The sequence below is a fragment of the Cuculus canorus genome, chromosome 1 (assembly GCF_017976375.1).
Source record: "Cuculus canorus isolate bCucCan1 chromosome 1, bCucCan1.pri, whole genome shotgun sequence".
Taxonomy (NCBI): Eukaryota; Metazoa; Chordata; class Aves; order Cuculiformes; family Cuculidae; genus Cuculus; species Cuculus canorus.
In genome coordinates, this window is record NC_071401.1 from 205,386,966 (window position 1) to 205,408,629 (window position 21,664).

The 21,664-nt window shown below is 43.9% G+C and overlaps 1 protein-coding gene across 1 annotated transcript in view; it reads right to left on the minus strand.

The window, feature by feature from the left end:
* PLXNA4 (plexin A4) overlaps positions 1-21,664 on the minus strand; it is a 478,478-nt gene that overhangs the window by 57,042 nt on the left and 399,772 nt on the right. The window contains exons 14-19 of the mRNA XM_054084753.1: positions 21,352-21,469; positions 14,177-14,313; positions 12,380-12,547; positions 7,046-7,139; positions 5,156-5,395; positions 4,289-4,435 (exon numbers count right to left, since the gene is read on the minus strand). Of these exons, the coding sequence (XP_053940728.1) occupies positions 4,289-4,435; positions 5,156-5,395; positions 7,046-7,139; positions 12,380-12,547; positions 14,177-14,313; positions 21,352-21,469 (904 nt within the window). The remainder of the gene's footprint in view (positions 1-4,288; positions 4,436-5,155; positions 5,396-7,045; positions 7,140-12,379; positions 12,548-14,176; positions 14,314-21,351; positions 21,470-21,664) is intronic.

Genomic DNA, 21,664 nt, shown 5'->3' on the forward strand with positions numbered 1-21,664 from the left:
AAGGTTGGAGCCAACTGAAGAGACTACAGAGCAGAGAGTCATGAATTAATGAAAAGTTTTCCAACTACTTTTGCCCCTCACCACCACAGCCCTCGCTGTGTACATGAACGTCTATGACCCCACCAATTCCTAGAAACTATTCTGGTCCCAGTTATAACCTCTGAGAAGATGTCTGATTTGCTTTAGCAGCAACTTCAGGCTGTTTCTCAGTGGGCCCTGGCCAAGGCCACCTAGCTTTAACCTTTATGTCTTGGACAAGATAAAAATGAATGTCTGGAAATATCTAATTTCCATTCACAAGGTCCTCACATGCCATTTTGGGATGCGTTCTAGAAAGATAACAGCGTCCACACTAAGAAATAAAACCAAATCTCTGACCAGGTAATAGAGTTTCAAGATGACCGTTCCTGTGGCACGACATTGATGACACGTAGAGCATCTTCAGCAGCCAAGGAGCAATGTAGCACCCATGTAAGCTGAGGACAAAGCAGTAACTATTTTTCCCACTGTTCTAAGATACAAGGTCCAACTTGCTCATAAAGTCTGCAAAGGCCAGAAGTTTGGTACTGGTACATAGCACGCTCAGCTGAGGAGAAAAGCTGCCAAGCTCACATGCTAATCTGTAGACTGAAAGCTATTGCCCTTTGCCCTAGACCACTGTTCCAAATCCTCCCAGCAAAATTTGCTCACCGGTTTGCACAATTTCCTCTCTGTTACACTGGATCAATAAATATATTCATTATATTTCATTTTCTGTTTCTGACAGTGACCATTTTCCTCCAAGCCTTGCAGTCAGATGAGTCCATTCAAGGAGTATCAGACTAGAATGAAACAACCCTGTCCCAATACCCAGTGCAGGTCCGTCTTCAAAGCTCACAGAACAGCCCATCTCCATGGGTGGCATTCCTCTCACCAAATATCCAACATGCACATCTGAGCTAGACATTACAGTATGCTTTCAGCATCAATACAGAGGAAAAGCACTTTCAGAATGTGATTTATGTGAGCTGCTTTTGACACCTGCTTTTACATTACGATGAGACATTTTATTCAGTGGAAGTTCCCACTTTCCATTAGCTATAAGAGGATCTAGACTCCTATAGGTAGGTCTCGAACAAAATTAGCCCCAGTGCATTCTTCTCTAAGGCTGGTTTCAACACTGGGAAGATCTCACAGTCCATGAATCAAACTGCCATGATCTGAGGGAATTTGTCTCTTGAAGAAGAAAACCTGCAATGCTGCAGTACTATTATAAGCATTTAAAAGAAAAACAAGCAAATATACAGCTATAGCCCTACTTTATCTCCTGGGCCACTGAATGTTTTTGAAGGAAGCTATTTATACTTTCTGGAAGACTGAACATGAGCTCTTCATATTACAAAACAAAAGTTTGGCCACCGGTTAGCATAGTAACCATCGTTTCGTTCCAAATGACACTACGACCAAGCCCAGTTTCCTTCAGCGAAGTCTGAAGTTTCCTTCAGGGACCACCTGCAGCAGCTTCACATGAGAGTTTATGTAGTTCCTGTTGTGCAAAACTTATATATGGTAATGTTCTCTTCTGGTTCAAGTTTGCCCTGGTAGAATGTATCTTCCATTAGATGAGATCAATTGTACCCTGCATTTCAATTGCTATATTTGACCATCTCTCTATTCACCATACAGAGTCCAATGTGACTTTCCATAGGTGTCTACATTAGATACAAGCAACCCCTCAAATGTACTCTGTCTCTTCATTGCAGGCCTTCTCCAACAATTTATCATGGACCTTCCACTTCTCTTTCTTTTCCTTGGAAAATAGCCTGCCTCTGGGTTTTAGTCAATCTGTATTACCCGCTGAAGCCTTTAAGTTCTCTTCTATTTTTTCAAGTATTTTACTCTGTCATTGTATAAAAGACAGCTGAACTAGAGCTAAAACTTGTTGACATCAATGTGTGTAACTGTCACAGTTTCTTCCTTTAGAAATACTATCAATTTTGCAATGCTTGATTCAGTCCCATAGTCTCCTTTTAGATCTAGGTCACCCCACTTTGCAAGAAAGGATTTGTTCAGCATTTTACTCAAGGTCACACAGTAAATCATTGGCAGAACGAGGAGATGGACCTGAGAGAGCTACCTGTCAATTATCCTGACCATCAAAGTGACAGTCATGAGAGTCATGGCGGTACATTTTGTACCAAGCCCAGCAACAGAGATGCTGTGCCATGTTGGAGGAGGCATTTCCCAGACCAGCTGTTCCCCTGGTAAGTTCCAGATGCAAATTCCATCCTTGAGCACCAGCCTCCATCGCAGGTGACCTTCTGTATTTGGTTCTCAGCCCAGATGCTGTCAAAAACTTGCCTCAGTGTTGGCAGTTGAATGAGAAATCTGTAACTTGCCCCTATCACTGATGCTCATTAACAGGCTTCAATGCGATCATCTTCCCACAATTCCAATAGAATCTCTTGTTTGATCAGTGTTCTCGAAAAGGGATTATTTTTTACTCTGTGGCTTCACTTAAGCTGTCCCAACCTACAGGAGCAGGGGAGACTTCCCAATTAGCAAGACCTGACCAGATGTTCATTCTCCCGGATTCCCAGGGGTTGATTATTTCTCACCTGACTTTGAGTTTTCTTTATCTACGATTGGTTTTGTCCATCTCTTAATAACCATATGTTTAATTATATTCATGAAAATGACAGGGAACATATATTGCCTCGTTCAAAAGCTTTGGTATTCACACAGAGAAAATCTTTCACTTCATTATTGCTCCTCTTGGAGTGTCTTAACGTGCTTTACGATGAATCAAGAGCCACAGTATACCTGCATGGCTGAAAAGGATTATTACCTCTATTTCTAGATGACAAACTTTGGCACAGAGAAATTAAGTAGCCAGGAGAAGGTGTCCCAACAGCAGTCACAAATGAGACTCTAGATGGTCACCATAAACTCTCTGTTTTCTAAAAGTCCCCAGAAAACTCTCATTTTAAAGAGCTGTACAGTGTGTCTCCATCAGTCTCTATGAGTTCCATAGCAATGAAATAGATCTCTGACAGACACAGATTTGGGAGGGCAACAGAGAGCTGGCAAAAGCTGATCACAAGGAATGAGAAACATTGATCATTCGTATGTCTGATGTCAGTTGTTAGCTTTTGCTGCGTTTCCACCCACAGCTCAGCAGAACTTAGATGAGTTTGCTGATGTTCTGTTTATCAAGCAACAGCACTGAGGAATGCAAATCACTGAGAGGAAAGTAAAGAAGGAGTGAATCAATCAGTGGTGAGAGGCAGAGAAGCTCACTCTGATATAATCAGTAGGTCCATTTTTCACAGGTTCCAGGAGGGATATGCAAGAGTATACTAAGTTGTATCATAGAATCATAGAATAGTTTAGGTTGAAGGGACCTTAAAGATCATCCAGTTCCACCCCCCCTGCCATGGGAAGGGACACTTCCCACTAGATCAGGCTGCCCAAGGCCCCATCCAACCTGGCCTTGAACACCTTCAGGGATGGGGTAGCCACAACTTCCCTGGGCAACTGGTTCCAGTGCCTCACCACTCTCATGATGAAGAAATTCTTCCTAATTTCTAGTCTAAATCTGCCCCTCTCCAGTTCATACCCATTCCCCCTCGTCCTGTCACCACAAGCCTTTATGAATAGCCTCTCTCCAGCTTTCTTGTAGCCCTTTTCAGGTACTAGAAAGTCACTATAAGATGGACTCTTATATAAGATGAGCCTTCTCAAGACTGAACAAGCTCAACTCTCTCAGCCTGTCCTCATATGGAAGGTGGTCCAGCCCTCCGATCATCTTTGTAGCCTCCTCTGGACGCATTCCAACAACTCCATCTCTGTCTTACATTGAGGATTCCAGAATTAGACACAGTATTCCAGATGAGGCCTCACAAGAGAGGAATAGAGTGGCAGAATCACTTCCTTTGCCCTGCTGGCCACACTTCTTTTGACGCAGCCTGGGATACAGTTGGCCTTCTATGCTGTGAGTGCACGTTGCCGGCTCATGCTGAGCTTCTCATCGACCAGCACCCCCAAGTCCTTCTCTGCAAGGCTGCTCTCAATCACATCATCTGCCATTGTGTACTGAAAATGGGGATTGCCCCTTTCCAAGGTGTAGGACCTTACACTTGGCCTTGTTGAACCTCATGATGTTCTCACAGGCCCACTTCTCCAGTCTGTCCAGGTCCCTTGGACGACATCCTGTCCTTCTAATGTGGCAACTACACCGCTCAGCTGTGTCGTCTGCAAACAGCACCAGTCCCATCAGAGAGGCTGATGAGGATCAAGCACCACTTACCATCACCTTGTGCCGTCCAATGAGGTTTGGGGACTCACATAGTAGCTGCACATCTGATACGGTCACTGCACAGGGCTTCTCACCAACCAAAACAGTGTAGTTCAGCTTGGCGTTCCCTCCTGCCACTGGTGGGATCAGGTTCTTGCCCTGGATAGAAAAGAATATCACCCCCCCAAAAAAAACTATGTCAGGAAAGAGTTTGCCCTCCACTTCTAGTTTGCTCCCATGGCAGAAATTTTAACATTCCACTTTTGTGGTTTGCCATTGTTAACACAAAGAGGAAAAACCAATTTTTGGAAGTCAAGCAGAAGACAGCATGGATAGCTTCAGACTGTCATAAGTCAAAACAGTCTGTTCTGCTCCTCTGTCTCTGGAACTAAATGAGAAATGTTGCATATAGGTCTCGCATTTTCCATATCATCTCAACGGAAATGCTTGGTAATAGAATTCTTTCTCTGCATCACTGTCCAGATTACAGAAATGACAAAGGACAGGTGCAGGATTTGACCAGGGGTGAGAGGAAGGTCTTGAAAATCCAACAAAGGAATAGATTTGGGTATTTAATTGCCAGCCCTATTGTCATGGTAGAAAATGTTCTTCTCTGGCTGCACACAAATTTAGGCTGCACACAGGTAGCTGCAGCAGGAGTTTATATTTTTCACTTATGGAGACTGGCAGATGCTGAGCAGTGACTTGTGTTTGCAGAAGGTGACTCTGATATAGTGAAATATGTTAAGTGCAATGAGTTAACAAAATTTCTGAGGTGCAATCAGAATATCACTGTAAATTTTGGGGTGCTGGTGGACACAGAGAAGAAATAGGCAATGTGTCTGTCCTTCACTATCCAGGCCTTGGTCCCCATCTCACCTTCAGTATGATAGGACTTCCCGGCTTCAGCTCCAGGATCCCCGAGGGATTGAAAACCTCAAAGATTGGGTTTGGGTAGTAGGTAAAGTTGGTTTTGTTGAGAATTAGCAGGGATTGCACATTGTCAAGAATGAAACCAAACTCTTCTGGACGCTCAGCAAGCTCGGACTGGTGATTAGGGTCAACAGCCAACGCCGGAGCCTGACAGGTCATCTCCGTGCTGTTCTGCACCTCACAGTTCTGGAGAAAGAAACCCAACACAAGGAATGTTTATGGAAAATTCCCCTACCCCTCATGGTGGGGAGATACCTCACAGTGAAATGCTAGCCTACTGACTGCTGGAGGACAGGGAGGAGCAGACCTGGAATTTGGTTCTAGCTCTGCCAAAGACTTGCTTTTTTGTGTATTTGAGAAATGGGTAATAGATTGTGAAAGGTGTTTACCCCAATTCACTTTTTAAATAGCTAGGAAATGGGTGGATGGTTGCCCTCTGGATCGGAAGTTTCCTCTTTCTGTGTCATGGTCTCATCAGGAGCCAAGAGGCTCCATGGGGAAACTGCATCATCTCTGTGGGATCCCAGCTGTGCTTGAAATAAGAATCTTCTCCAAACTAGTATGATACTTCTTGCATTGGGAGCACTCATTATCACAGCTAGCATAGCTCAAGTATTAACACTGCTTTGGCTCAAATCAATAGAGAGATAAGTGACTTGGACCAGAAAGTTTAATGTAGTAATATAAATCAGATATGCTTTGCTGCAACAGCTCCTACAAGAAAGAAAAGGCACCAGAATACTTCCCAACAAAAAAAACTGACTGGCAGTTCTACATGCGAATGTTTTAGACGATGAATAGGCTTCATCATCTGCACATTGGCCTGATTGTTTGAGATCACTGTTTCAGGCAAAAGCTGGAGTCTGCTGGAAGAATAAGATGAAGTCATGCAAGCTTCTAATTGTGCAGGAATGTTAGATAAGTGTTTGGCTGTGCTGTGTCAGGAAATACAACACATTACCAAAACATACGTATGAATATGAATAATCAGTTGCACCAGGGTTTTCCCAGAGTTCATAAGGGACTGTAAGATTGCCAGTCAAGATCCATAACAGACCCAGAAACCAGTCCCGAAAGATATTTCCTGAATCTGGTGCGATGTGAGAGATGACAAAAATACTTTGGATTTGCTTTCTGAAAGGTAATATTAGTTCATTGTAGAGCTGGGATAAGACCAAAATTTTTATGTTTCAGTCTGCAAACTGCATATACAAATTAATCTACCTCAAATTCCTGCATTTTCTTTTAGGATTTACCACAGTTTCGCCATTGTTTATGTGGCTGTAGATTATTTTAATGTCTGCAACATCTTTTGGAAACCTTGGCCTTGATAGAATCTTACTGGCCCTGCAGTGCTACTTCTGATCCCTCAGTAGTCACTGAAAATTGAATTAGGCTGCAAATCTAGCTGGTTAAACCTGGATACACTCCTGGAAGAACCCAAATAATCCAGGGAGTGGACACAGCAGTATCAAAGAATATTATTCAGAGTCCCTTCTGTGATCCCAGCACACACACCTAATAACATGAATTTGGGTCTACTTATGCACAGGCATGGCTGAGAAATAAAGTTAGGTTGTGCACAGGCTAAGAAAGAAGACAGGTATCTTTGAGAAGCAACAGGCTCAGGAGCTGAGTGGCCTTTCATGATGACTTTCTCCATTCCCTCTTCGGTCTGACGTACCTTCACAGAGAGAGGATGGGATGATCTTCCCGAAAGTAAGTTGCCTATTCTGGATTCAATAGGAGATTTCAATCTCCAGAGCTGTTAGCCAGCCCCATCACCACCTTGGACATGCTCCCTTGTGACATCACCAGCTCAGCAGCCATACTCACATTGACGTGTTCTTTTCCACCATGCTTTGCCCGGATCTGAGGGTTTTGGATCAAGTCTAGGTGAGTTCCCCACACCGCAATGGGTGTGTTGCCACTAGAGAAGAAGAAAAATAAGAAGTGCATGAACTCATCTAATAATAGACACCAGGACTAATTGCACGAGCAATCAGTGAGCTGTATTCCTAAAGGCTCGTTGCAAAGTGTTTGACCACATCTCACAGTCCCGTAGGAAGGGAAGGAAAAACAAACCAAATCAAACCAAAAAAAATTAATTCATTTATCAGGTAAGAAAGAAGTAAAACCACATTCTTGCTAGAATTGTCACATCAAGAAACATCTGTCTATTTTTCCTTGTTAGGACCCAGCAATCACAAGCATTTGTGGGAAATTTAACAGGGGTTCTTCAGAATGCTCTACAGACCATATCTCCAATATCACTGAATGAAGGGAGCCTGAATAAAACCACATAGTCTTGTGCAAGCAGCTCACAAGGATTCAGTGCTACCTTGGCAGAGGTCTATAGTCCTGCCTTGCGTATTAAAACTGCTATAAAAACATCTCCCTTAATAAGATAATGTCACCTCAGTGCTTTTAGGAATCCAATCCTGTAGCACCCAGAAGAAAAAGAGCCAAAGTCTCCAGACATGTTGTGCATCAGGCATTTGTTCAGTTTCCATTTAATGACCCAGATAAGCTCCACCATGTGTGTCAGATCAAGCGTATGACAGAACACAGATTTGCAGTCATCGTGTCCCTTTGTTCAGACAAGGACTGATTTCCTGAGAAAGTCAACTCATACAAGACAGAACCCTGCATCTAGTAAATATTCTCGCATTTATAGCACCTCTTGCAGTCCAGCTTAAGATGGGGAGATGTAGATGGAGCCCTTCTCATTCCCTGCAGTCAATGTCACCAGAAGGAAACAGCTTTCGGAAACACCTTTCTTTCCTTTCCTTTGCCTTTCCATCTGCAGCCAACAATGCTGTTTGTAGGACTTTGGGAAGTGGAGGGGAGGGAGGAAGAAAACTGCAAAGGAGCATTCCCAGGCTTCAGTAGGAGCTGATGCATGGGCTGGCTTTGAATCCGGCATTAAGGGAAAGTGTTCACCATAGAAGGGTTTGGCCATCCCAAATCGAAACAGTATTGCTCTCCCAGGGTGAGCCCACCCTTTGCAGCATTGTGGCAGAGGCAATGTGATGCAAGGGCTGAAGAGGGAAGAGTTATCTGAGAGAGCAAAACCCTCAGCTGTCAGGGCTCACACAGCCAGGGCAGGATGAGGAAATGTCATCAGTGGACAGCCCCGTCTCTGAGGGTTTCTCAGGGTGAGGAGTGCTCTCATCAGTTTTGGCACCTGCCTTCACAACTCCCCTTGGAAAATGTCCAGGCTGCAGTTTATTTCCTGGAGTGCTCTGTTGAAAATTGGAGGGGAGGCCATGTGGAAACCAGTGTGATTGGGTAAAGAAAGCTCAGAATCCCTTTTCTGTCTCCAGGTAAACCTACACATACATGAAAGGTGAAATGAGTGCATTATAAATAAGAAAATACCAGAGAATAAACACACTGTGAGGAAAAAGCCTGTGCTGGACAAGGGATCTCTCCTAGTTCTGACCTCTGTTTTCCATGTTCCTCATTTATCTTCCATTATTAATCAAGTGGGACAGGTAGGAATGAACGCAAAGATGCATCTCTGCTCATCAGTATATCTACCAGGTTTCAGTCAGTTGGCCACAGATAACTGGGACTGTGCTTTAGCCCCTCTAGCTACATCTGTACCGATAAAACAAACCAGGATATCAGCTCAAATACTGGTTGGTGGCCAACGACGCTGATAAGCTGTTAGCAGTACCCCAGACAATGCCTGGTTGTGGTTGAAGTGGTAGCATCCCAACAAGCAGGACACATGAAGCTAAACTGCCTTTGGAGGTGGAAAGATGATTAAAGATATAGATGAGGGCTATGAACACACACTGGCTTTAAGACCAAAGAAAAGACCTGAATTAAATACTTACTAGTTTACACATAGCCAGCATGACCAAGAAGCCTGTAAATTTTACAAGTTACAAGCCATGAACTCTGCCAAAGAGCATTGTCAGAACCTTATCTTTTGGCAAATGCTTCTGCAGTGCTTTTCTGAGAAGTTCCTCATGGTCTTTTGTTCAAGCAATGCCTGTATGGACTGATCCTGGTTAGGATAACATCTTGAGTTTTGCAGACTACCTCAATTTCTTGCTCTCTGAAACCATCAGCTGTGACAGGAATTTCTAATGAGAAATTTTATAGGGCAAAAGCACGTTTTGCCATATCTATAAATTCCACTTGGACGTTTGAGCTCTCTTGAACACATGGGATCTCTTCTAAAGGCACTCATCCTCTTACAAGAGAAGCTCACTCTCCCTGCCTTACAGAAAAAATACCCTCTCCTCAAAATTCACCTTGACATTAAGTATTCCTGATATCATCCAAAGAGAGCTTGCTCACCTAAAAAACAAGTTACTCTTTCTCCACTGTCCTGGTCTTCTGGATTTTTGGTTGTGGGCCTTCATAATTTGTGTTATTACTTATTATTATTTTTATAATGAATCTCTGCTGTTTCAAACTATAGTAGAAGGGATTTTGTGTTTTTATTCAGTTAAAAGTTTTACGTGTTCCAGATGTATCAAACGTGGGTGCATATGTACAGATACATAAGTGTCTGTATATGCGCGTAAATCCTTTTATTTAATCAACCAAGTCTGTGCACACAGATTTAAACCCATGTGTTAAAAATTCCATATTTAGTTTGGAAACCGAGCTTGCAGACTCAGACCCAGCTTATTAAGCACAGCCACAGCACTGGATCAGAGAGGCGTCACCTCTTTGCAAAAAAAAAACAATGCCAAAGCAGTTTGCGTTACTGAAGACAGAAATCACTTCCAACCTCCCTCTGGCTTGTAAATTAAGCAGATACAATTCTTGCTTGCCTTTGCATGAAAACCAATAGCTATTGCCTTTTGCGCCTGCAGCTGAATGCCCAGTCATGGGTCACAACCACTCCTCATCCAGGTCAGATCAGAACCCTGAGAGATGCTGCTGCCCAGCAAAATAGCAGAGATGCCCAGACTACAACATTTCCTAATTTAACTCTTTATTGTCCAAAAACCTCTGAGCATAATTTCTGTCTCCAGACTCCGAGAATTACTGGATGTAACTTAAATCAAACCCAGATCAAAAGTATTAATGGACCCTCACAAAATTCTTGTTACCCGCCAGCCCAGTGTGACTCATTTGCTTTTTTGGCTATGGGAGTAAATTAGCAGTAATCTTTTCTTTATTGTCTTGGAAAATGGCACTTGAGAAGGTATTAAGCCAGGCTTGGTACATTCATTCACTAATTTTGCAAAGCTGGTTTAGTAGCAATCATCTATCCCTCAAAACAGCTTAGCCCCGTAGTCAGGAGTGATGAATCAGAGAAGCAGAGTGGATTTGCCATAATGAATCATACTGCACGACAAATATACTGAGAAACAGCCTCTTCAGTCTATCTCCAGATCCACGTGTCTTGACTAACTTATTTCTTGCTTGATTCTCAGGGCCTGAGTTGGCGGCAACTTCATTCAGCTTCACGTTGAGGCCTTTTGTTAATGTTTGTCTCCATTGTGACCTACTGGATGTTGCGCCACAGGTGAACAGTTATAGCCCTTTAAACCCATCCCCAACATCCTGAACCACAGCCATAATCCTGGATACTCCATCTTCGCTTTCTGCACCGTCCTCCAAGGTTACACCCCACTGGGATGATTCAAAAGTGCAAAAGGAAGAGGTTGAAGGTGGAGGTGTGCAGGTTTGGTTAAAGTTAGGCCCCTGCTGCTGCTCAGATGGGTGCTTGCTGATTTCAGAGGCACCGAAGAGAGGTTGTATTCAGGTTAGAGGTTGTATCTGAATAATGAGAAGTCTAGAGTTCCAGTTATCCAGCCTGTCCCTACAAGTAAGCTGGCACCCACTAAACAAAACACCTCTTCTTGATTTCCTTTATGCTGGGAGGTAGAACAGGAGATCCAAGGCTCCAAGCAACGGGATGCAAAGTCTCTGCACCCCTGGGCTGGACAAAGCTTTGCCAATGTGCCTGAAGCATCTTCTTGGCTACCTCTTTGCTAGCAGCTTCAGCAAAGAAACCAAAGAGTAAACAGGCTCTGGAAAACTTCTCCTCTCATCTCCCAGACAGACCTAAGGCCAGGCAGAGGAAGGTCCCTGTGCTGCAGCTTTCCTGGGATAATAGGGAAATTCACTTTCCTAGGCTGTCAGTCTTGTACCTTTTTAACTGGTATTGGACTTTCTTTAATAAGGAAGGGAGTAAAGCAATTTCTCATTTCACTGATAACCTGATCTCTGACTGAAAATAAAACCCCCAAATGGAAAAACCAGACATTAAATCTTCAAGTCCAATGAATTGTGTTCAGTTCAGCTAAATCAGTAAATTCCCTCATGGTAATTAAAGACACTAATTGATTTGTGAAAACATCTTCCGGATGGAAGCTGAACTGGGGGGATTTACAAGCTCTACTCCTAATCCCCAGATGCTCCAATCAGTCCAGAGTTCGACAGAGGAGCAGAGAGGTGCTGTGGATGAATAGGAATAGACTAAGATTTCTTATTTTGTATCCTTTCAAGGAAATACCAGTGCATTTAATGACTGATTTCTCTCTTCCTGAGGCCATTTCTAGCAGGCTTCTGAGAGCATTTGGGTATTGCTTTCATGCTTTCCACAAACAGGGCAAATTTTCCTCTTAGATACCTTCACCTGAACCCTCTGAATTCACCAAAGCAGCATCAATGGAGTGAAGAGAAAAAAGGGATGCCCAAAGAGGAGGAAGGCTGTTTGATGATGAGGTGTGAGATTATTTAGACTTGGAGCACACAGAGTTTATTTGAAGAAAGGACACTCTCTATCCCTAAATAGATTATGGAAATTTTTGTCCCAGGAGTACACACAAAAAGAATATAGATGTGGCAATCCAAGACATGGTTTAGTAGACATGGTGATGATGGGCTGACATTTGGACTTGATGATCTTAGAGGTCTTTTCGACATTAATGATTCTATGACTCAATAAGCACAGACAAACATTGAACATCTAAGGTGTTACAATGAATGCACAACACACTTCTAGATCTTCCAAAGAGGCAAGTCCACCGGCACTTGTGGTTCTTGGGTTCTAGGAAACAGCTCTGCAGAAGTGTTTCTTAGTGAGCACAGTGCCTGGAAAACACTTTTTCTGTATCAAGGATCAACACAAACACACTAGTGCATCATCAGAAAATAAAGGGAGGGGATAGGAGGTGTCCATTGGCTGCTTACCTGAAGATGCTCCACTCAGGCTCAATCCTCAGGATAGTTGGATCCTCCACATATTCATACTGCAACTCTTGATGTATCTTGGCTTTGTCCACTCTCACGGATACCTTTACCTTCTCAAAGCCTTCATCTGAGGCAGTGGTGTTACAAACAATATGCTTGGTGGATCTCCTGTGATAAGAAGAAAGTAAATATAAACCAATGGTGCCAGAAAGATGTTATGTCTTATGGCCTTAACTTATGCACCATGAAGTGGTGAAACACACCTCTACAGGAATATTCTGTAAGATGTGTGACACGTTTATCTGAGGAAATGACATTGGCTTCTCACTAGTTTAAATAAAACCATAAGGGCCATCATTTCTCAGGTCTCAGAGTGAAAACTGAACTCCAAGGGAAGTGCAAACCAGACCTCTCTCCAGAAGTATTTCTGGGTGATTAAATGCATGATGGATATTTCCTTCCTGCCTGCAGACATATGCAGCAGCAGCTCATAAAAAGAGGTGTTTGCACCTCAGCTTTCCAGTCTGGGATAATAAAGCTTACTTTGCATTAGGACTGTAAGCTTTATTTAAGAGCAGTTTGCAGCATGCCTGTTTTTTTGCATGGAAGGTGCTAATATAGTGGGAAGCATGTTATGATTATAATGAAAGAGAATCCTGCATAAACCTTTGCTTTTGGGTAGGGCTCAAAATGAGTCCCAAATCTGAATTTTGCAGTGGTCCTTACCTTCCATGAAGAGCCAAAAATTCAGGCTCCAAACACTCTTAATCTTCCCAATCCTGTGATTTGTGATGTAGCCTCATCTTATACCCCTAGAAAGGACAAAGCAAGAGGCATCCCTCCCTTGTGGTATGACATGCACCTTCACTGACTGCACCCTCCAGGTACTCTCCAAATTCACCTGAAAGATGACACTAACTCTCTCCAAAATATCCCAGCCTTTTCAGTAAGCATCTCCAAGCAGCTGTGGTTCCCACTTGGTCTTTTAAATCACAAGGTGTGACCTCACCCTCCTGAATTATAGATGCTAAATCACACCACAATCTTAACAAGCAGCTAAACAGGATCCCTGTAGCCAGAAGAGGGAAGGGAATTGCCCCAAGAGAGTGGTCCCAGGTCCCCTGTAAATGAGTTCTTCTGCCAAAGACAGGTTGGGAGAAATCTGCCAACTTCAACTTCAGCCCCCACTAATACTGGCAGCAAATTGCATTGTGCTTGGTAGTTTTGAGCTGCAGGAGCCCCTGGGAATGGGATTCAGACTCATTCTCACAGGGATCAGGGAACATTCAGCAGGTAACACTGACATTAAGCCACTCTGAACTGTAATTGAACAAGAGCCAACCCTGAGCTGAAATGCTGCAAATCATCTATTCCTTAGCATGACAGGACTATTCTAGGATAAAAGGGAGGTGTTTTAATACTTAGAACTGATGTTGTCAGATTTTCTTTGTCACCACCGCTAAAGCCAGCGACATGAAAATGAATCTTTTAAAGGACGTACTCCCAGAGCAAGTAGGAACGCATGGGACCATGGAAAATTGTAGTGAAGTTTGACAAGGGGCCATGGAAAAAAGCACATCAAATACAAATCAAAACAATGAAATAAACCCTATTCTCCCACCCCAAAACATGTATAGTAAGGCCCACAGTGCAGAATGCAGAAGTCCCATCGCTGAATAGATGCGACCACCAGCCAAACAAGGCACATGAGGGTGTCTGGGCTGAAGAAGTTTCTTGACTATAATGGCTCATATCTTTCAGATTCAGGCAGGTACAGTAGGAAGGACTCATCTGTACCTGTAGAAGAGGCAGGGTTGTCGCCCAAAGTTCACAATGACATTGCTGCCTGCATTAAGGTTGTTGCCTGTAATTGTCACCTGGGTGCCACCTGACACTGGTCCTCGCTTTGGCTTGAGATCAGAGAGTGTCAGAGTCTGTAAAGACAAAGAGTAACATGAAAACACAGTAAAGGAGCATAAGTACATTCCCTTGCTTGTTTTGGAGGTGGAAAGAGGTAAGAATCACCAGGGGTTAATCACATGTTAGCTGGACTTAAGAAGCTGACTGTATCTTCCAACCAACAGAGAAGCCTAGAGTGACTCCAGTCCTACCATAGACGCCCTGCTTGAATGACAAGTTTTGTGGGATGAGTTCAGACCTAACCCCAGTCTGCTTTCCTCATCCCCATAATACTATGCCTGCCCTTGTACCTGCTCAGAAATATTCTGTGCTTGCAAAGTCAGTTCCAGGCACGGAGCAGCTGGAGCCATGATGTCCCTTCTCCACTGCTTGTTTGACACAGTTCAGATGTCTTTTTACCATCACACAACACCACCTCTGCAAGATGAACTGGGTCTTGAACTGGCAGACTGGAACTTAATGGGGACTCTCAACCTCCAAACTGTGGAGCTCACAAGTGATGGAAACAGTCAGGTCTTTAAAAGATTACTCTGAACTCTATTGATCCAACAAGGGAACAGAACCATCTGTAAAGGTCCAGAGAGATGCCTAAAACCTGCCTCTGTGCTCACAGGCTTTTTCCCTGGGAAGAAGGAGAGCTGTGGTTCAGCAAAGCATCTGAGCTCATGTCTTGCCTCTCCCACATGCCCACTGCACAACCCCAAATCTTTCTCTTTTTGTCATCAGACTTGGATGCTGAGACAGTCCAGTGGTTCCTGCGCTGATACAGCACAGCGATGTTCACATTGAGCTGTACTTAAAAATATTACAGCCACAAAAGAAGCACTGTCCTGTTGAACTCTCTTTTCCTTTTTTTTTTCTGATTTTCCAAGCCTCTTTTCCAAACACATGATACTGTGTTAATGTGTCAAAAAGGGACACAATTCCTTTAGGGGTCCCAAATTTCAAACCTCTTTTTCTTACCCTCCTGATCTCCCTTCTTTCCCAAATTAAGATAAAATACTTGTACTCTGAAGGCACAGATCACCCTGTTACCACAAAGCAGAGAGAAGACATCCATTTTCAGGGTGAAATTTGGAGTTATAGTTTATTCTTTCATTTGCATTTTAATAGAAAAACTTTCCACTCAGTCCCAAGTGAAAAGCTACTATATGCATTTAAATGAAGATTATTTTTTCCCCCTCTCTTTAAGAATGATGACACAAATTCTTGAAGATCTGCTCAGCTCCTCTGAATGAGCAGGTACATCACGCAGTCACTTTATTGAGCTTTGGAGACCATTAATCCCTGTTTATAAAACCACCTGACACACACAACGGCTCCCTCTTTCACACCCACAGAGCGCGCTCTGTCCCTGTCCCCCTCTGGCAAATCATTTTGAAAAACAGCGGCAAGATTTCCACTTTGCTTTTGTTCAAAGTGAAGCTACCGTGTGGAAAAAGAGCTGAACATGGAAATCAGGCATACAGCTCGGTAGAAAAACCTCTTGTCAGAGCTGAACACGTCTTATGTTTAAACTTGACTGGGTTTGACATGACGGTTTGGAAACTGTTTTGCCTCAAGAAGTACCTCACCTATTAATTGCTGAAGGTTAGGAGGAAATAGAAGAAGAAAAAAGGCATTAAGAAACAAGAAACGACCTGTTTCGTACACTTTTGGGGGGGAATATCCTTTACCAGCTATTATTGCGGTAAAAAATGCAGGAAGAGTACCTAGATACAAACGATACATTTCAGTATGCGGTGCTGCTCTAATTTTTGGGTGTCGCTTCATGATGTGGGTGTCGCTTCATGATGTGATGGCAACTCCTCTTTAATACCTTACTGATGGACACCCACACCAGTGCTAATTACTGCTGACCATGATGGTTGCTACTGGGAGACGACCTTCCATGTGGGAGAAAATGAGTTGAGAATGGCCAAATTGGTGCACATAGTCTACAAAACAGCACTGTAATAGTAGCTGCTTATCGAACCACAGAGAGGCATTTGAGTGAAAGAATCCTTGTCCCACCTCTTGACGGTGGGATAAACTGGCCACGCCGTTTCGAGGATCCTTGCAGACCAGAACTACGTCAGTAACACCCCTTGGGAAAGTGTTGCTGTGTCTCATGCTAATCTTACAGAAGGGTTTGTGGCTAAGCTTTCAAAGTTGTGATAAACCATTAATTATTCACAGCCTGTCTGCAGTAAAATTGCAGCAAAAAAAGCCTTCAAACCACTTACCATTTCCTTGGTGGTGAAAGGTGAAGGAAAATGCAAGGGGATCTATTGGATCTGTAACAGGCTGACAATGACAACAGCAGAAAGAGGCCAGGAAATACCCAGTACATTCCTATGGGTCTGCCTACTTTCCTCTGCTCCCCAGCCCTTTACTTTCCTCCAGTACCTCCTCCACACATGCTGTCCAAAAAGAAGCTGCCATCAGAACTGTGTCTAAACTGACCTCAAGGTACATGTCAACACCTTGGTTCCCACTTCTTTTCTCCTGCATGACTCAGACGCAACTTGTGCACCTGCATTTCCTTTCTGTAGGTTCAACAGTAGCAGCAGGAGAGGAAAGATAATAGAATTATAGAATGTTTTGGGTCAGACGGGACTTTAAAGATCATCCAGTTCTAATCCTCCTGCCATAGGCAATGATGCCTTTCACTGGATCAGGTTGCTTAAACTATCATCCAACCTGTCATTGAACACCTCCAGAGATGGTGCATCTACGACTTCTCTGGGCAACCTGGGCCAGTGCCTCACCACCCTCACAGGAAAATATTTCTTCCTGATATCTCATCTAAATCTCCCTCCTTTCAGAGTAAAACTGTTGCCCTTCATCCTGTCTCTGCAATCCCTAATAAAGAGCCCCTCCTCAGCTTTCCTTGAGCCCTTTTAAGTACTGGAAGGCTGCTATAAGGTCTCCCTGGAGCCTTCTTTTCTAGGCTGAACAAGCCCAACTCTCTCATCCCGTTCTCATAACAGAGATCATAGAGTTGATCCTCAGATCAACTCAATGGCCTCCTCTGGACTTGCTCCACCAGATCCATGTCCTTCCTCTGCTGAGGAGTCCAGAACTGAATGCAGGATTGCAGGTGGGGTCTCATGAGAGTAGAAGGGCAGAATCAACTCCCTCAGCCTGCTGGTTACATGTCTTCTGTTGCAGTCCATGATACAGTTGGAAAAATCTGTTGCAGAGACTCTCCTGGGACAAGGAGTTAGGAGCAGACCCAGGAAAGATGCAATCAGAGTAGTCCACATCATCTGCACTGAGCCATAATAGTCTCACTCAAAGCCAGAATAAAGGTAAACATGCTTTACCATCTGAATTGAGAAGTGAAGGGGAATTTTGGGGAGGTGAGGGTTGAAAAACCATCGCAGTAATCATAGCAACAAAACGAGTAAGTTTTTTTAAAAAAAGATCATTTTCATTTAGACGGTCATAAATTTCATTTCAGACTGCAACCAAGTGCTTTTTTTCCCTTTTGGCTTATTGAACTCCCTAATGCAATTTTTGCATTTTTGATCACAGATGAGTTTAAAACAAACCAACAGCACTTTGAATTTACAAGTTCTGGTTAGCAATGTGGAGAAGAACTGTTGTAGCATCTCTACACTAAGCTACCACTTTTTTAATCCTCTGAAATTAAATACTTTGTTGAGTTCAAAACACGATCTCTTCCAGTTCTTGCAGGAGAGGGGAAGGGTGAACCTGTTGGACAGATTTGACCCTATTTTCTTTAAACCCTATGAAAATCAGTTTTCCAGAGCATTTACTATGCATCAGAAAGCAATATCTATCTCCCTTGCAACGATCTTTCCTAGCTTTCAAATATCTTTTTTCTCTTAAAGCTGCCACCCACTGTTGCAGGATGCCAAGGTGTGTTGTGATGCCTGTAATAACATCTCTACTGTCCTGGCAGAACTATCAGAGGAAGCTAAGCTGTGCCAACAAACACAGCTCTCGCTATGAAAGCAACGGACATGAGAGAAGGTGTATGATGGGCAGGCTGGTGAGCATCTGTATTTTTTTCTGTCTAGCACACTGGTATCAAGGTATTCAACAGAGAAAACCCTGTTGACTTCACGCTTATGCACAGCTGGGATAGCTGGCAGCCGGAAAGCCAGCAAGCAGAGGGAAAAGCTGTCACAGGCGGACGCGGATGATCAAAATCGGACAGTAATTCCAAGAGTAGCAAAGGTCACATGCTGAAGTGTGATGCTGTGGAAGAGACCTTCTGTCTGCCTAGTGGGGGCTATCTTTCAAGGTGTTTACACCACCACCGCACCTGAGTGACATTAGGAAATACAGAGAATAATCTCTGTAGCTTGAGGGAGAAATCCAAGACATTTTCTCTGATTAGCAGTTCTCTTTACCATAAAAAAATTGTCAAGCATCTGAATTATCTCAGAAAAGACCCATTCCCTTGCAGGAGTTGAGAGTTTTTAATGGGAACAAAGAGAGCCTCTCATCTCAAATATGCACAGATCTGCACAGACGAAGGCCAGGAAATCTTGCATGTCTCCGGCAAGGGGCCTTAGAGGAATGAGCAGATCTCTTGGTCAAAGAGCACAGGCAGAAAGGGGAAGAGCAGAGAAAAACAAAACAAATGTGCAACATGCATTGGGCTCTGTGCGTCTCTTCCATGGCAAAGCAGAAGTCTCAGGTTCAACTTGCACCAGTAATAGTGCAGAATCAGGCCCAGAGCCCCTCTGACTGCTTTGTCAGTGGATATCCCAGACACATGGTGTAGCAAGCCGATTTCCCAGCCCCAGCAGCCTCTCTAAAAAGAAGAGCACCGCTGCTGTCTGAGCACCACCAGCACACATTGCTGACTCCAGGCAGTCTGCTAAAGGTGGCCACTCACCAAAGGAATCCCTTTCCTTTTCTTCTTTGGGCATATCTAACATCTGAGGCTCAAGAAATTGCCTATTTTAGGAGGATAGCCTTCTGCAGTGAAATGAGTGGAAGTGGCATATGTGATGCCATTTTTTCACCATCCTTTTGACTCTATCTCCAAATTCCTCATAGCCAAGTCTTCCCACCAAAGCACCTATGCTTCCCACTGCCAGAGGTATGATGATGTGCAGTAGCAGGAGGAAACCATGTAAAGTAAACCAGGTTGTGGTATTTATGGCATCCAATCCCATGGTCTCAGAGGGACATCTTGGACTTAAGTCAGATGCTGTAAATAAGGCTTGAAAGAAACCTGAGCTGAGCTGAAGGTAACGACACAAGAACTACAGGGGTGTGCTTAAACGCAGCTCCAAGACCGCAGACATCTGCTATCATAAGCCCATCCCTTCAAGCATGAATATTAGGGGGAGATCCGACCCTTAATCATGTGTAAAAGCTACCTAAAGTTCAAGCTTGCTGGTGTCTATCATTTCACCATGAAGCATCAAAATCTTTTGCTCACTTGCACTGAGTCCTCAGTCATACTCTACAGCTCATCCACCATCCGGCTGATGAACTGGTCCCTCCTGATCTCGTGCTGCTGATGTGCAGCACTGCTTTTCCTGGACATTCAGAAGAATACCTAATTCATAGCATCATAGAATCATAGAAACATAGAATCATAGAATCATAAAATACTTAGGATTGGAAGGGACCTTAAAGATCATCTAGTTCCACCCCCCCTGGCCATGGGGAGGGACACCTCCCACTAGATCAGGCTGCCCATGTTCTCATCCAACCTGGCCTTGAACACCTCCAGGGATGGGGCAGCCATGACTTCCCTTGGCAACCTGTGCCAGTCTCTCACCACTCTCATGGTGAATAAATTCTTCCTAATGTCTAGTTTAAACCTGCCCCTCCCTAGTTTATACCCATTCCCCCTCATCCTGTCACTACAAGCCTTTATGAATAGCCCCTCTCCAGCTTTCCTGCAGCCCTTTTTAGGTACTGGAAGGTCACTATAAGATCTCCTCTAAGCCTTCTCTTCTCCAGTCTGAACAAGCCCGACTCTCTCAGCCTGTCCTCGTACGGGAGGTGCTCCAGCCCTCTGGTCATCTTTGTAGCCTCCTCAGGACCCGTTCCAACAGTTCCATATCCTTCTTACCTTGAAGATTCCAGAACTGGACATAATACTCCAAATGAGGTGTCACAAGAAAGGAATAGAGGGTAGGAATCACCTCCCAAAAGGAGGTGATTCAAACACCCCTTGAATGTCATATCTTGCAGAAATACCTGCCACTGCTATGGTGACTACTTGAGGCTCAGTAAGTGGGAATTTTTGTCATTGCTAGCAGAAGGCTAGATATGCAGTGACCCATCCCAGGATCTCAGGATGCCTCTGGGCTTGCTGTGCCTTGAGTTGGGTGTCCCTGTGATTACTAGTGTCTCACTGCTGAGACCCTGGTGCTCAACTTGCCTCAGCTCAGTGCTGCAGACACCCCCCACGGCCAACGGCTGCCACTCCAGGCAGGCACCGCTCAGCCAACAGCACCCTTTTGTGTACCCAGCTCTGCCACCAGTCCTGGGAACCACAGAGGAGGGAGCAGGCAGTGGGAAGAAGAGGGATGAAAACCCATCTAGAGGGATCCAAGTCCACCATGAAAATCACACTCTATCTGCTGAAGACCTCAGAGTAGTGATGACTACAGTGACAACCTCAATGTTTCTGCTGGAGGACACCAGTGTCTTTGTCTGTAGGCCCTGGAGGGATGGTAGCAGGGTGAGCATCACATCAGAGAAAAATAAGTTATTAGAAAAAGTTTTTTTTCTTTTTCTTCTTTTCTCTCTCTTTTTTTTTTAATTTCTTATATAGCATTTTTAACTATTAATGAGGATTTTCTGTACTAATTTGGACCATGGCTGTATGTAACTGTAACTGGACTAATAATCTGGACTATTATTAGACTGTTAAAACATTAATCAGGCAAGCTATCTTTGCTCCTAACAAGATTTTGAAAGGAAATGAAAGGAACAACTTGTGCATTCAGAATGGTGGTGAAGAGCTCAAAGACTGACTCTGGTCAAGGACAATGGACAGAGGCAGCAAAGGGGAGCAGTCCCCAAAGAACTTCAAGGCCAAGGAGAACTTCTCGCTCACAGGACCTTACCATGAAGTAGTAGAGCTGTGAAGACCTCGCCATGAACTCTGGTCTGCACTCAGCCACGCAGATCTCCACGAATCCGGCATGCTGGCTGGGTTTGGCCTCCCCCATCTCACATACTATCCTGTGGAAGAAGAATCAACCATAAGTAAGGTTTGAGGGATGGTTTGGTGGCCTGGGTAAGAAGGAATTGGCAAACAGCCCACATTGTGGGGAACGGACTGTAGATTTAACCCATCTTCTTTCCAATCCAGGACCCAAACTATAGACTAGGTTATTCTTTAAAGAGTGGTGGCTTTTGGTGTTTGATGATGCAAAT